General features: G+C 39.8%; 1 protein-coding gene across 3 annotated transcripts in view; it reads right to left on the reverse strand.

Moving 5' to 3' along the window:
- Positions 1-17,095, reverse strand: part of WASF3 (WASP family member 3) — a 108,644-nt gene that overhangs the window by 31,570 nt on the left and 59,979 nt on the right. For all 3 annotated transcript variants that reach the window (XM_016190613.2, XM_007528606.3, XM_016190612.2), the window contains one exon: positions 11,951-12,093. In XM_016190613.2, coding sequence (XP_016046099.1) covers positions 11,951-12,083 — 133 coding nt within the window. In that variant the 5' untranslated portion in view covers positions 12,084-12,093. The remainder of the gene's footprint in view (positions 1-11,950; positions 12,094-17,095) is intronic.

The raw sequence follows: 17,095 nt of genomic DNA on the forward strand, positions 1-17,095 counted from the left end.
GCGCCAACACTGAGCCCTAGCAATAACCCTGATGACAATAATAAAAAAAAAACCTGAATTGAATTAAAAAAACATCTTGAGGTAAATGCAGCTTATTCATTCTTCCCCGCCCCTTTATTTGGTGTGTGTGTGTGTGTGTGTGTGTGTGTGTCGGGGGGGGGAGTAATGGTTACAGTACTGTCACTGACACACAAGTACAATTTCTCATCTCACCAAGATAGGTGTCTGCAAAATACTCTCAACCCCAAATTAGGTCCATCACTGTATACCAGGACCTGAAAGCCCCTCTTCTTCCCACCTTTATCCCTGTCTTTGTTCCTCAGAGTCCTTTGCTTTGGTGCAATACACCAAACCAGTCCAAGTTTTTTGTTGTTGTTGTTATCTTTATTTATTTACTGAATAGAGACCATCAGAAATCAAGAGGGAAGGGGTGACAGAGAGGGAGAAAGACAGATGCAACACTGCTTTACCTCTTGCAAAGCTTTCCCCCTGCAGGTGGGGACTGGGGGTTCAAACCCAGGCATTTACACACTGTAACATGTGCACTTAACCAGGTGCACCACCAACCGGCCCCACCAGTTCAAGTTTTACTTGATGTTTTCCCATTCTGTTCTTGTTTCTTAAGTTCTGCCAATGAATGAGATCATCCCAAATTCATCCTTCTCTTTCTGGCTTATCTTACTTAACATGAATTCTTCTTGCTCTATCCAAATGAGGTGAAGAATGTGACTTCATTATTCTCAATAGCTGAGTAGTATTTCGTTGTGTACATACCACAACTTTCTTACTCATTTGTTGAACATTCTTCACTGAATAATGACAAAAAATGAAATTCTGGATTTAGTAGCACCATTAAAAGTTCCTGTCTAAGTATGCTAGATTGAGAAGTATGTGTCCAAACTAACAAAGATAAAAATTGTGATAAGAACTGTGGATCTCCAGTTATATCTACTTACTTTGAACTATATTATTTTATTTTTAAGTGCAATGCTAAGGATAGAGTTCAGAGCCTCATATGTGTTTTCTATACTTGAGCCATCTCCCTAACCCAGTTTTTTAATTTTAATATTTTAGTGGGAGAGAGGAGAGAAAGAAACTAAACCATCATTTCACTACCCATGGAGCTTGCCTTGTCTTCGTCCTTGATGCTTTCATGTGGCAGTGCCAGGGACTGAACCCAAGGCTTCACAAAGAGACGGCATGCATGCTACCTTATTTTTTATTTTTATTTTATTTTAATTTTTTTGCACTCTACCCTCTGAGCTACCTCTTTTACCTCCTCAATGGTGTTTAAAAGTGAGAACTTATTGAACATAATCAATGAACCTAATGTGATTCATTCCCCTAAAGCAAAAATAAGTCATACCAAGCAAGGTCTTTCAAAATAAAAGCTACTACATGTGTCCAGCACCTAGGTCTTTGTCAAGACTTTAGTTTTTCATGCTCTACTTGAAGGAAATAAGATCCTGGAAAGGAAGTGTGCTAATTCAAGGATTAAGGGTAAAAAGTACAAGATGAGTTTAGAATATCAAACCATGCATATATATTTAAATAATAGTAATAAAGCACATACGTACTCAGAGAGCTGTGGGGCTGTGCCACAGGGACACAGGAATATAGCCAGGCTATGGGAGGCTCCATTGACCAGACCAGGGGAATATGGACAACACATGGTAACACAGAGAATGAAGTAAGAATCCACAGATTCATATGGAGATAAAGAAATAAATATGTAAGAATCAGGAGTAGATATATAGTTCACCCAGTAAAGGACAGGCCTTGCCATGAGAGTAGTCCTAGGTTCAAGTCCTGCAATCTCATATGAGCACCATAGAACGGTTCAGGGGAAATTCCATGAGTGGTGGCATGATATTGTGGTATTATCTCCCATGCCTCCTCGAAAAAGAAATGAAGGAAGTAAAGAAGGGAGGGAGGAAGAGAGGGAGAAAGGAAGGGAATAGAAAACTGAACTAAGGAAAACACTCAGGAATACCACATACATCTGAGACTCTGGGTTCACTCCTGATACTACATAAAACATGGGGTGAGGAGGGAGGGAGGGAGGGAGGGAGTGTGTGTGTGTGTGTGTGTGTGTAGAAATTTATAGCCCAATTCTAACAAATGAAAATACAAGAGACTATGAAAAATGCAAAAGTCACCATGCTACAACCACCAGGATAAATGTTTGGGACAAGATTCATCAATACTTGCTAAAACTAGAAGCTATGGTGGCTGGGCGGTAGTGCAGCGGGTAAAGCGCACATGGTGCAAAGTGTTAAGAACCGGTATAAGGATCCTGGTTTGTGAGCCCCCAGCTCCCCACCTGGGGGGGGGGGGTTACTCTGTAAGCAGTGAAGCAGGCCTGCAGGTGTCTAGCTTTCTCTCCTCCTGTCTCCCCATCTCTCTCGATTTCTCTGTCCTATCCAAAAACAACAACAGCTATAACAACGATAATGATAACAACCACAAGAGCAAGCATCAAGGGCAAAAAAAAGGGAAAAAGTGGATTCGTAGTGCAGGCACCAAACCCCAGCGATAACCCTGGAGGTAAAAACAAACAAAAAATGAGAAGATGTAAGTGGGATGAGAACTGGGTAGTGTTACAGTATGTCCACACAGAACAAGAGGACATACTTAAAATTAAAATATGAATTATTTCTGATTTTTATAAGGAAGTTTGATGACTTACAAGATATAAGAAATGTCAGAAAGATGCCCAAAACATTTATATAATGATTTTTTATAAGAAGTTGGAACAGTGTCCTGTCCAACAAGAAAATCATGTTTATTATGGGCAGAGGTACATAGCATAATGGTTATGCAAGGAGACTCTCATGCCTGAGGCTCCGAAGTCCCAGGTCAATCCCCACACCACCATAAACCTGGGCTGAGAGTCCTTTGGTTTAAGAAAAAATCATAAAAAAAGAAAATAATGTTTATGTCCAAAAGCTGGAAAATGGCTAGGTATGGTATAACAATAGAAAACAGTAAAATATATGTTAGGGCGCTGGGTGGTGGTACTCCTGGTTGAGCGCACAAGGACCGGGGGTTCAATTCCCCAGTCCCCACCTGCAGGGGGAAAGCTTTGGGGGTGGTGAAGCAGGTTTGCAGGTGTCTCTCTGTCTCTCTACTCTCTATCTCTCCTCCTTTCAATTTCTGGCTGTCTCTATCCAGTAAATAAAGATAATAAAAAATTCAAATATATATGTATCTTAGAAGAGTAAAAAAATATGTTCACTATGTATTGAATATGAGCTATAAAACATCTATACTTTTATTAAGACACATTGCTATTAAAGATCTTCTCTAATTAATAAAATTTTGTCTTCTTTCTTATGTGTTTTCCAGGACTTTCTAAAGTATCTATATTATCCTGTTAGCATCACTACATTTAACCAAAAAACTTGGAGCAAGGCATGTACTAAAAGTGTAACTCCCTTCATTATGATTTCTTGTAAGGTTAAGAGGCAAAGAGGGATATTATTACAAGAGAAAAGTAGTAAGAAGCAATATTGAGTTATTAAAAAGAACTTCTGTCATCCTTGGCACCAGTGTTTCCATTTCCTCTTTTTTTATATAAGCAAATCATCTTAAAATTACATTTTAATATCAGTAGGCATTTGATTACAGGATACTGTGATTTTAATTGAGCAACTAGCTGATAGGAACCTGAGTGCTTAGATTATTAATCAAGGAAAATGGTGAAAAAGCACTCTTAATTTAATGTTAATTGCCACACTAAACTACCATTATTCGAAGAAGAAAAATATTAAAATTCCATCATGAATATACCAAAAGACCAAACTAATAACCGAGACTTTTATTTTCTCAATTTTTAAAAAACTATTATTATTTGTTACATTAAGACATTTCTCAGAGAGAAACTGAGAAGGGAGAGGAGATAGAGGGGAAAAGAGACAGAGAGACACCTGCAGCCCTGCTTCACCACTCATGAAGCTTTCCTCATGCAGGTGGGGACCAGGAGCTTGAATCCAGGACCTTGTGCACTGTAATGTGTGCGCTTAACCAGGTACAACACTAAAACTTTCTTTTTTAAATGCTTTTTACTCTGCTTCCACTCCCCTCAGATCACTAATACTGGATGTTAGTAACAGGTAAACATATATGTTACTATAGTCTAATTTTACTTTATTGGATAAAATTTTGTTTTAACTATAAAGATGCTGAATAATAAGTTCCTCCTTCCATTTTTATGACTATTTTGAAACTCAGTACCAAAAATCAATATTTTATCACTGAAAAGGTAACAACTTTACTAAATGTGCAAATTTATAAAAATATAGTTATAGAAATAATTGTCAACCCATATCTGTGATCTTGAGAGAACTAATGCAGTTTCCAATGGAGAGAATGGGGAAACACAACTCTGGTGGTGGGAAAGGTGTGGAACTATACTCCTGTTAGCTTACAATCTTGTAAATAAATATTAAATCACTAATTTAAAAAAAAAGAAAAAATGTATTTCAATTTTATAAATAGTCTGGTTAAAAAAATAAATCTGACGCTGGCAAAGTCCTAGCCCTAAGTCAAAATGATGACTGGTGAAAAACTACAGTCTGTCCCAAAGTTACACAGAATTGTGAAGGATCCAAAGGTCTATTTGATATTTAGAACCAAATTCAGAAATGATTTTCCTCAAGAAATCCCAAACTTACAGATTTCTACTACAAAGGCTAGCTTCTCTGTACTACTTGTAAATTCAGAAAATTTTATACCACCTCTCCCTTATCTGTGGGATGGAGGTCTTGTGGGTAGGTGGGTAGTGGGATTGTATGAAGATCAGGAATTTTAAGAAGTGGGATTGTTGCAGGTAGTGGGATTGTAGGAAGACTGTAGGAAGTGGGGAAGAGTATGGTAGTCCCTACTTATGAGGGCCTGCTGAACAACAGTCAGAGAGTCAAAGGAATGACACTGTTTTGAAAATACTGAGTAAAAGATGTTTCATGTGCCAGAGTCATGAATTCCTCAGGGTTCACTTTAAAAATATCGAATACATTGTCCAGGAAGTGGCACAGTGGATAAAGCATTGGATTCTCAACCATGAGGTCCTGAGTTTGATCCCCAGCAGCACATGTACCAGAGTGGTGTCTGGTTCTTTCTCTCCTCCTATCTTTCTCATGAATAAATTATTTTAAAAATATTTAATGCATGATTACCAAGTTAGAAAATGATATCCATATGTGTGTTTAAATTCTTATTCTTAACAATGTTAGATCATAAAGGAGTTTGTACATAACTATCACCTCTTATATTTCTTTGATTTAGAAAGAGACAGAGAGGTAGAGAGACAAAGAGAGAAAGTGAACACAGCACTGAAGCTTCCTTCAATGCAGCTGGGGCCAGGCTCAAACCTGGGCTGCACACACAGCAAAGTAGTGCACTTCCAGCTGAGCTATTTTGCCAGCCCACCTATGATTCTACTCACCAGAAGAGCCAACAATTAGTTCCATAGAAAATGTAGAAGTTATTTATTCTGTGCTGATGTTGAAGTATGTCATATAACCACCTACCTACGTTTCCTATTGTATAGATGTATTTTGGGGGACATTTTTTTACATTAATTTATTTTTCCCTTTCTGCTGACCTTTTTTTTTCGTGGTTTCTATTGTTGTTATTGATGTTGTCATTGTTAGACAGGACAGAGAGAAATGGAGAGAGGAGGGAAAGACAGAGGGGGAGAGAAAGACAGACAACTGCAGACCTGCTTCACCACCTGTGAAGCGACTCCCCTGTAGGTGGGGAGCCAGGGGCTCAAACTGGGATCCTTACTCAAGTCCTTGTGCTTTGCACCACATGCACTTAACCCGCCTGACTCCCTTTATGGATGTTATGATTGTAAATTATGCACGCTTTTTTAACTTCTAAGTAGGCACCAACTTGACTTTATTTGATGTATGCTGTGTCCAGAATGGCACTGAATAAAAACCAATATGTAAATCATCGGCAATCAGTAGTAATGTGCTATCTTACCACCAGTGACTACCATTATATGTTAAGTTTTTGAGACTATATCCTTGGTGTATCTACCAGCATACTCCTCTTTATGTAGGGTTCTTTGGACTACAAACACAGATGCACTAGAAGCTGAGTAAAGATGGTTTGCTGTCTATTTTAGGTATATTCCAAGGGGACTATAACTTTAGCAGTTTTTGCCTCAGCCCGATAGCTAACATGCAGGTGGGTTAAAAGTATTGTCTAGGAAGACGGTGTCAGAGTTGAGAATAGAACTAGAAAGCTAGATCAGGGCAGAATACCTCCCAAATATGGGGTAAGTATACAAACACTACTAACTGTAAACCCCATCGATATGACTTGGGGCCCATGTCTATTCATATTTACCACAGGAGTCTATAACTTCTGCATCCCTATCAGTCTGAGATTGCAGTCCATGGTCACAGTTAGGAACATTTTAGGCTACACTCATTTCAGGACCAGTTTTCTTAGAATGGCAGAGTAGGTTGACCCAGCCTCCCTTTGGAGAGTGGGGCAGTCTCTACCACTGCTGCTCTACACTGAGGGCAAGGTCATGTAGAGGCCCATAAGAGGGCTTATGATAACTGGCGTATTGCACCAAAGTAAAAGACTCTGGGGTGGGTGGGTGGGGAGAATACAGATTCAAGAAGGATGACAGAGGACCTAGTGGGGTTGTATTGTTAAATGGAAAACTGGGAAATGTTATGCATGTACAAACTATTGTATTTACTATCAAATGTAAAACATTAATTCTCCAATAAAGAAATTAAAAAAATTTTAAAAAGAAAGAAAAAAACCAAAAGGCCACTAAAAGTGGTGGATTCCTAGTGTCAGCACCAATCCCCAGTGACTGGAGGAAAGTAAATAAATACATTAAAAAAAAAAAGAGGGCTTATGATGATGTTTCCTAATGGAAGTGACCAGTGATGGTGTAGAGAGAAATCTGTTAGAGATCTAATGCCATCATATCTATGTGGTAATCCAAGGATTCCCTGACTAGGGCCCCAGATGATGGGGTGGCCTTGTAGTGACCAAAAGGACTATCATTAAAGTGTGCCAGTCTCTTGCCCTTCCAAGTTTCTTCTCATACAAAGACCCTTAGTTCCATCTGCTCTATTCTTACCTTTAGGTTCCTGTTTATTAAATGATTTGTTCTGCTTTATATCTTACTGTTTTTTAGCCACCAAGTTGTAGGTACTATCATGATGCCATCCTGACTTCCCTGGGCAAATGACCTCACCAATGTGTCCTGGAATCTCACCTCCCCAGAGCCCTATCCCACTAGGGAAAGGTAGAAACAGGCTGGGGGTATGGCCAATGACCATACTCAGGGGAGAAGTAATTACAGAAGCCAGACCTCCCACTTTCTGTACCCCATAATGACCCTGGGTCCATATTCCCAAAGGGATAAAGAATAGGGAACCTTCCAATGGAGGGGATGGGATACAGAACTCTGGTGGTGAGAATTATATAGAATTGTGCCCCTCTTATGATACAATCTTGTTAATCATTATTAAATAACTAATAAAAAATTTTTAAAGAAGATTTTCTGTGAGGACAACAAGGACTGTCCTCACAGATACAGTGTATCTGAGGAAGCGTTCCTGTGTGGGGCTAGCATACAGGTGATCTCTCCATCTGCCAGATCCCCACAGTCTCTCTCATGTTCAGCCCCTATTTCTCTCTGTAAACAGTTATTTCTTCAACTGGCTAGTTCTGCCTTTCCCACACTCCACCTTCTCCACAACTGCAGCTTTGCAGGTATCATGACTTCTTCATTCCTGTATGACATCTTAGCAGTAGGTCTCACATAACCTAACTCATTCACTGTCTTTCTAGTTCCAAATAGAAATAGTACAACTAATCAGCTCATCTTTTACTCCAGACACATGGTGTCTGATTTTGTAGGTCAGACCTCTGTTGTGTACTCTAATCATGATCTGTGGACTAATTCCAAGCCTTCTGTGTTAAAGGCTCCCAAACGTTGTGAGAGGAAGGGTTGAAAACCCAGGGTAGCCTGACTCAGGTCGACCATCCTTGAGGCCATACACACTTACAACACTAGTGAGTTGTGTGTACAAAACATAACCAGGGCTAGGGTGGTGCACAGGATTCCTATTGTTGCCATATCAAATGTCCTTAAATTCAGTGTTTTCACCCAACAAAAATTTACTATCTTACAGTTCTGCATACCAGGGGTTTGAAATTGATCTCACTTGACTAGACTCAAGGTGTTGGCATAACTGTACTCCCTTTGAGGACTCCAGGACAGAATCGATTTCCTTGCCTTCTCTAGTTTCTGGAGGCTGCCTATAATCCTTGGCCTCTTTTTTTTTTTTTTTTTTTTTAACCAGAGCACTGGTCAGCTCTGGTTTACGGTGGTATGGGGACTGAACCTGGGACCTGGGAACCTCAGGCATGAAAGTCTCTTTGCATAACCATTATGCTTATCTACCACTGCCCTGTGGCCTCTTCTTACCATCTTCAGATACAAGAACAATCAACTGAGTCTTCCTCATTTCTACCACTCTAACACTGATTTTGCAGCTACCTCCTTCCACATTTAAAGGACCCCTGCAATTATGTTGGGTATTTCAGCAAAACCACTTTTTGTAAGAATGGTTGATTAGCAATCATAATTTCCCAGTTAGTATGTCACAGTACATAACCACAGGTTCCAATGATTAAGATGTGGACATCTTCAAAGGAGCTATTAATATTAGGCCTACCACAAGTGGGTTATGTGGAACAAAACATAGCATATGGATAGTCTGCAGTGTAAAATAGCACCAAAAGCATGACTAATATAGCACTGTGCTGAAAATGAAAGCAGATTAGTCTGACTATTACAGCTTTAACAGTCCGTGATAGTTTTCATCACCTGTACTCTGTCAATAGACATTTCATCCATAAAAACAACAGACTGAGAATACATTCCTACAAAAAAATACATAAGTACAGGTAGAAATTAGTTTTCACTTCAATAATTTACAAGATATCTTTCATTAATTATGACCTCCCGCACATCAAAATCAGAACCCGAAATCAACCCTAATTATATTCCAAAAGAAATGTATTTTCAAACACAAATTCTAAGTAATTTTCTAGTACTTTTGCTCCAGTCAATGAGTGGTATGATATATTAAAATATTTCAGTAATAATACAGCAAAATCATTCTTAAAGAAAAGACATATATTGATTTTTTTAAATTCAAAACAGAGAAAGTGGGCGGTGAGAAGATAGCATAATCGTTATGCAAACAGACTCTCAGGCCTGAGTTTCCAGAGTCCCAGGTTCAATCCCCCACACCACCATAAGCCAGAGCTGAACAGTGCTCTGGTTTTAAAAAAAAAACAAAAACCAGAAAAAGTATACTCAAGGCTTTTTTTTTTTTAATTTTTTTTTTTTAACATTTACTGCTTGAGGTTACCAGTATGTGGTATTTCATGGAGGACTGTCTAGTTATTAACAGTTTCTAAAAAACTTAACTGTGAAAACCTGTCACCCAAAATGCATTCTAAATTGAAAAGGAGTGGGATGGAGTGAGAAAAAAAGATCACAATATAAATGTGAAAGTTAGGAGGAAAAACACTGCAACTCTGAAAAGCTCTGAAGGAAAAAGCACTTCCATGCATATTTGAGCCTGAAATGTCTAAGTTTACTTGAGTATTTCACTTTAATGTTCAAAATTGAAATAGTCTTTTATTTCCTACACTTTATTTATACAACATATGTATGCAATACATACCTTTTACTAGATATATTACAATCATATTTGATCTCTACGTGGAAGTCAGTACCTGTATTTTAACTTTTAACAGGTTAAAAACCTGACCATGTATAGGCTTTATTCTTTGCTTCATGTAAAATGCTATAAAATCAACAAATACTTATTGAGTATCTATCTACTCTGTACCAGGCATATTATAGGTAATACTTAAGCTTCAATTCATGATGTTTCTCTTTTTTAATGTGGGACCAAGGATTGAACCCAATCTTGCACATAAATGACACCACCAAGCAGCCTTTCCACAATCAATTTTCTATTCTCTACATTTATTTTTAGAGGGAGAAGGGGCAGTGAGAAACAGACACTACAGTACCTGTTCACTATCCATGGTACTCCCATGTGGTGACAGGACTTGAGCTCATGCACAGCAGAGCATGCACTCTGCCAAGAGAGCTACCACCTAGGCACTCACTTTCTTATATTAAAAAGTAATTAGATGACTCTTTAGTCACTATCAGGCCACCCCATCAGCTGGGGCCCTATTCAGGGAGTCCTGAGATTCCCAAACAGACATGATAGGCCTAGACCTCGAATAAATCCCTCTCTCCATTGTTACTGGTCATCTCTATCAGGAACAACAAAACAGACCCTTTTGTGGGCCCCCCTTAAGACCTTGCCCTAAGCTTGAATCAACAGTGGTAAAAAATGTTCCATCCTCTGAAGGGAGGATGGACAACATACTCTATGCTACACCTGAGGAAGATGGGTTGATATTGGGGCAGCATGGAATGTTCCTACTCATGACCACAGAATGTGAGCTCAGATCTACAGGGATGCAGAGGTCACATAGGCTCCTAAGCTGAATACGGGCCCCAGACCAAATCAAATCGATGGGGTTTATAGTCAACAATATTTATACACCTTTCCCATATTAGGGAACTACTCTCTCCCCTGATGCATCTTTCTGTCCCTTTTCTAGCCATGACATCATCTCCCCAGACAATAACTTGGTTACACCTGCATATCAGATTTCAGTCAGGGAAAAAACAAAAAAACTAGTATAGCCACAGGCCCTTTGGAATATAACTAAAATATGCCTACTAGCTATCTACAAAATGGAGGACCCCCCAACTCTTCATCTGCACTATTCCAGCCTTTAGGTCCATGATTGTTCAACAATTTGTTTGGCTTTGTATGTTAACTATCTTTTCAGCCACCAGGTTCCAGATGCTAGCAGGATGCAGACCAGACTTCCCTGGACAAACAACCCCACCAATGTGTCCTGGGCTTCCCCAGAGCCCCACCCTACTAGGGAAAGAGAGAGACAGGCTGAGAGTATGGATTCACCTGCCAATGCCCATGTTCAGCAGGGAAGCAATTACAGAAGCCAGACCTTCCACCTTCTGCATCCCACAATGACCTTGGGTCCATACTCTCAGAGGAATAAAGAATAGGAAAGCTATCAGGGGAGGGGATGGGATACGGAGAGCTGGTAGTGGGAATTGTGTGGAGTTGTATCCCTCTTATCCTATGGTTTTGTCAATGTCTCCTTTTTATAAATAAATTTAAAAAAATTAAAAAGAAATAACTTCAAAAAAATAAAAATAATTAGGCCTGACCAAGAAGCTAAAGTTTTTCTTAAGCCACCAATTATCATATCTTTGTTTTAAAAATTAACAGTATAAGTGCATGGACCGACACAAGGATCCCAGTTCGAGACCCTGGCTCCCCACCTGCAGGAGACACTTCACAGGCAGTGAAGCAGATCTGCAGGTGTCTATCTTTCTCTCCCTGTCTTCCCCTCCTTTCTCCATTTCTCTCTGTCCTATCCAACAACTATGACATCAAGAACAATAATAATAACTACAACAACAAAACAAGGGTAACAAAAGGGAAAGTAAATATATTTAAAAAATTAAAAAACAACAACTTAAAAAATTAACAGTATATTCTATCCACACATTTGGTCCTATAACTGATGAACTGATAAATTCTAACTTTATATATTCATTATGTAAAGCTGCATCACAAGACCAGTGAGGTGCCACAGTTGCACAACTGAGAAACTCAGGAGGGAGGGAACTGCTTTCTTTCAAAGATTCAACCTCTTCTTTGAACTATAAAACACAATTATTAAGTAGAAATCAACTTTTTAATATTAAGATTAATAAATGTCACTGGCAATGAGAGAAAAAAAGAAGAGTTCTAGGAATAAGGCAACTTACTCAGACTGCTTAGCTGGCGGATGATAGCAGCAAGCGTGCTATTGGTCACACATTCAAGTTCACTGGTAATCCCTTCAGGCAAGGCTCCCCGGCACAGGTGCCGGGGCTCTATGTTCCTCTTCACTAAAGGCATGGCTTCCAATCTAAAAGTGAAAGAGACATTTTTTTTCAGTTTTGTATTCATATTTCCACAAGTCTCTTGTTTTAATTCTCTTGAAAAATGAAAACCCATGACCCAGGAAGTTGCCATTAGCCATCATTTCTATGTCAGACAATCAGCCAAATATGTTAATAGATGGTAATGTACTTAAATAAACTATATAGACTTCAAAAACTCTTTGTACAGTACAGTTATACATTTAAGATCAGGTATGTTCATGGTGGTATGGCAGTAGACCAACTTTTATTTTATTTTTTTTGTCATTTTGCTATTGCTTGAGGTTTCACCACTTTATCAGACCGAGGAAGACAGAAAGACAATAGCACTGAAGCATCACCCACTGAAATGTGAACTGAGTTCATCAACCCCACTTTTCTGGAAGAACAATATATGCTAGATTCCCAGTTAAGCAGAAGTAACTAGACACATGTATGTTTACCTCTACTCCTGCTAAATGCAGAAGAGAAAAGGCATAAACTCCCAAGTACTGAGAGCAGAAGCCCAAACCAGTGCCAGAGTCCCACCAGGGGAAGACACAGAAAAGGCCTCTGCTGGGTTGCAAAAGGCAGAAGGCAGGTGGTAAGACCACCTGCTCCTAAAAAGGTTCAGCAACAGAAAGTACTAGGTTTCTATGGAATGGGGGGGTAAGCTAGGGGTGAAAGAGCAGGAAAACAGGAAGGCTGATTTTCTTTGTTTTCCAAAACATTTTATTAAGAAAATGCTGACTTATAAGACTATTGATGGCACTGGAATAAAGTTTAACATCTCCCCAAGATAGGTGTTAGCATACTTCACTCCCCACCAAATTGTCACCTCTCTCCACCATCCTGCAGTGGGTCTCCAAAGCCCCTTGTACTCCCTACTTGCTTCCCCCCTTTTTGAGTCCTTAGAGCTACTGAAATATATCCCAGTTTATTAATGTTTCACCCTGTATTTTCCCTTGTTCTGTTTAAAACTCCTTTTAAAAATAGTCTTGAATTGAGAAGACAGTACATTGGTAACACAACAGACTTTCATGTCAGCAATTCTCTTTCTCTTAAAAAATTTTTTTTTTAATTTCTTCTTTCTTCCTAGGCTGTCCCTACTCTATCCAACTTGCACAATCTACTCTCTGGAAAAGGTCAGAGACACTGAACCCAAGATATGAGGCCCAGCTAAAGGTTGGAATACAACACACACTGAAGAGCAGAGGTGAAAATGGAGCATCTACACTGATGGTAAACCAGACTTCCTCTTACCCTGGCTCTTAGCTCCCTTCTCCACGGCTCCTGGAACACTAACAGCAAGCTTCCTGGGGAACATTTAGTGAGAAATTAACTAAAAACACTGGCACTGGGGCTTCTCCTATTGAAACAGCCAGCCAGGCTGTCCTACATTAATAATGATCTCTGTGAATATTCTCTCCCTAGTAGTTTCCCAGGCAGCTTGCATTATCTCAGTGAAGGACCAAAACACTGTTAACAAGCATTCCCCAATATCCAGAGAATTCCTGTCACATCTCTCAAAAATGTATGCCACAGGAGGTGGATTAAGTGTTGGACTCTCAAGCATGAGGTCCTGAGTTTTAAATCCTGGCAGCACATGTACCAGATGTCTGGTTCTCCTTCTTCCTATCTTTCTCATTAATAAATAAAATATTAAAGAAAAAAAAGAAAACTTATTTAGAAGAGACCAAAAAAAGTGTGTATGTCCACACCTAAATAAATATATCCAGCAGGCAATTTACAACTCAGGTATTAAACTGGGAGGAGGCAGGAAAAAGGTTAGGTTTAAGTGAATTACTAGGTTTACATATATTAGATAAAAATATCAACTTTTTGTTTAAGGAGACACAAGGCATTTCGAACATACTACTCATACAATGAATTAACAGCTCACGCAGCAGAGGACAATCCCAAAAACTGTCCCTCTGACAAGATTATCAGGATCAAGTTGCAGAAGCAGAGAAGCATAAAGGTCGAGGCCCTTGGTGACTCCTACTAGCTCTCATAGTTGGGCTTTCTGTTACTTAAAGTAAAACCCATTCCCAGCAGGAATGATAACAGAGTGGACTGTACCTGAAGACCTATTTCATGGTAAGTATGTAAGTCTTTGTTTTTCCTTTTTCCATCCTTTCTCTGCATCCACTTTTTACTGACTGAGTACCCACCACATGCCCAGTGGTGTGTGGGGTGACAAGCACCCAGTGATGAGTGAAAACATACCAGGGTTCCCAGTGGTACTATTTCCTAGCAAAGGATGTGGGGCTCTGGAACCCTTCAGAGGGAACCCTGAGGCATCATAGGAACCCCACTGTGTTTCAATGACATAACCCTGGTGGCTTCATATTGATCAGTAACAGAAAATTGAAGAACTAGGTAAGGTTAACTTTCAAGACAGCTAGCCTGTCACATATAATTTTAAAACTACATTATGCCTACACGGTTAATTGGACCAAAAAAAAAGTCCTTTATTTTATTTAAAGCATCTGCTTAATTCAGCCTTTAATAACTTTGCAAAGAGTCTGACCAGAACTCATGCTTTTAGTTTTTAGTATCTGATTTTGTGTAACAAATATATGCCTAAAACAACAAACAACAATGCGGCTAAAACAAGCCAGAGTGGGAATAAATGCTTGTGAAGATGGCACAGAAAAGCTAAGGAGCTGGACTTGCGACGGGGTTTTGACTCCATCAGCAGTCTGCCTGTGCCAATGGTTTGTGAAACTGGCCCAAGCATGAATTCACTCTGAAAATAATTTCTCAAAAGAGGGCTTCATAAGGCTTTGGGGGAAAACCAAAAATTGAGAAGCTGACTACTGAATGCTAATATTTTCTCCTCTACATTCACTCTGTGTTTATTTGGGATGAAATGCCACTCTTCCTCCACATAGTTAAGCTTCTGGCATGCCCAGGAACTTGTCAGAACAGTGTGTCCCCAGCCCAACACTCATTCCCTGGCTCTGTTACTGTCCAAAGACAATGAATACTAATTCTGCACACATCACACAGAGGTTCCCCAGAATGTCTAGAGAACAGAATGTCTAGAGAACAGAATGTCTAGACAACTAACTCAAAGCTAGTTAACCACCACTCTGGGCTCTTCCCCCGGAGGGAGGAGGCAGGTCCCCAGTGTCAGATGCACCTGTCATTAGAGCAAGCTGTTCTCCACATGGGGATACGCAGAAAATGTGTGCAGGAAGCTCCTGTCATCCTCACTCAGAAGGTCTCTCCACCTGCCCACATCCCAACCCATAGTGCCAAAGGTCTTCTGTGCATTTCAGACATCTAATTCCTTTCCTAGTGACCAGGTAAGCCAGCTACAGGGGTCCCACCGGCTCCACATGTACCTGGCAGGTTAGCTGAAGGGCTGACCACTTGCTGACAACATCACCAAGCCAGGAAAGAGACATGCTTTATTCTAAATGGGTGCACTGTGGTCTGCATTCTGAGGGCCAGATACCTTCATTCCCCTCAGGGTCAGGGTAAACCTAAACCAAATGCCTCCCCAGAGCTTGCTCTCCAGGGCCAGAATCAGATACCCTTGCTGATTCCTTTATTTTCTCATGAACAAACCTTTTAATTTGCATATTTAAAGAGAGAGAGAGAATATGAAAGAGACACAAGGGTACTTCTCAGCTCTGGCATCAGGCAGTAGTGAGGTTTGAATCTGGGACCTCAGGCATGCAAGTCCTGTGCTCTAGTGTTGAGATGCCTCCCCAGCTCTCTCACCACCTCCTTTATCAAAGACTTTCCTTTGGCACCACTATTCTTTGTCCTCATCAACCAGGACCAGGTATCAGTTAACTAGCATTATATTAACTGAAATGAGTCCCACTTGTCAGTCCTATGCCTGTGTAACCTATCTCATCAATGCTTTTTTTTTTTTCACTTTTAATTTAAGAAAGAGAGAGCAAACAGGAGGTCATAGAGCTGTTTCACTACTCATAGAGCTTCCTCCAGTACCATGCATCATGCTTCCACACGGTAACTGAGGGCTTAAACTTGGGTCCTAGGTGAAGTGTGTGCTATGTTGTGTAAGCTACCTCTGGGCCCTCACCCATTTCTCCTCACAAAGCCACACTTATGGCTCTCACCCTGGGTCCTACACTGGTGCTTCCCCACTAGCTTTCCACTGGGGCCTGTAACTCCTTTATTCACTGGCTGTTGTCTCCTGATCTGCTGGCCTTCCTATTCCTCATAGTCTCTACTCTAACATAATGCTTTTAGGCTACCGGGTGGATTCAGAAAAGACAATAATTGCCAACTGTTCAATTACCCCACTTACCTTGTCAAATGAGCCACAGGACTCTGTGCCATCCACAGGATGTCACTGCCTTCTCTCTCAAGGAGGAGGGGCCTGAATTCAGGGACTGAGTCTATAGAGTCTGTATTTCCCACAATGTTCTGCACAGTCCATGATATAATTTGAGCACTGAGAAAATTCCTGCTGATCATCTATTCATACACATACGTATTTCTACCTGGCCTTCTCTTTAGGCACTTCACTTACTTTTCCAGAATGTCAGCTCTGACTAATTAATCCTAGCCATCACTTCTCCTCATACTATCATTATTACTTTATTTGATATGTCCACACTTGTCTAAATACAAAAGACAACATAGAGGATATTTCACTGTCTTCTCCTGAAGTTCTAATCACTTAGCAATGACTTTTACAGCTTCCCAAATTCATTATGAACTACTCTAATAGATGTATTTTTCCCAGACGGCTTTTATTTTCTCTGCCACTCATCAAGTTTTAAATAAATTGAAAAGCAAGGGAAAGATTATGGGTCAGTCATTACTCTTGAAGATGTCTGGCAAATATGAAAACAAACATGAATTAACCCAATTAGTCACCTATAAAACACCTAAATACGCTTCTAAACTCCTTCACTGGCAGAACTCTGACTCACCCAATCATTCTTCAAACTCATCCATATGCAAAAGATAAGATTATTAATCAAATGTTTGTTAGAGGAATATTAGAAGTCACAAAATATT

Source organism: Erinaceus europaeus, chromosome 5, assembly GCF_950295315.1.
Source record: "Erinaceus europaeus chromosome 5, mEriEur2.1, whole genome shotgun sequence".
Taxonomy (NCBI): Eukaryota; Metazoa; Chordata; class Mammalia; order Eulipotyphla; family Erinaceidae; genus Erinaceus; species Erinaceus europaeus.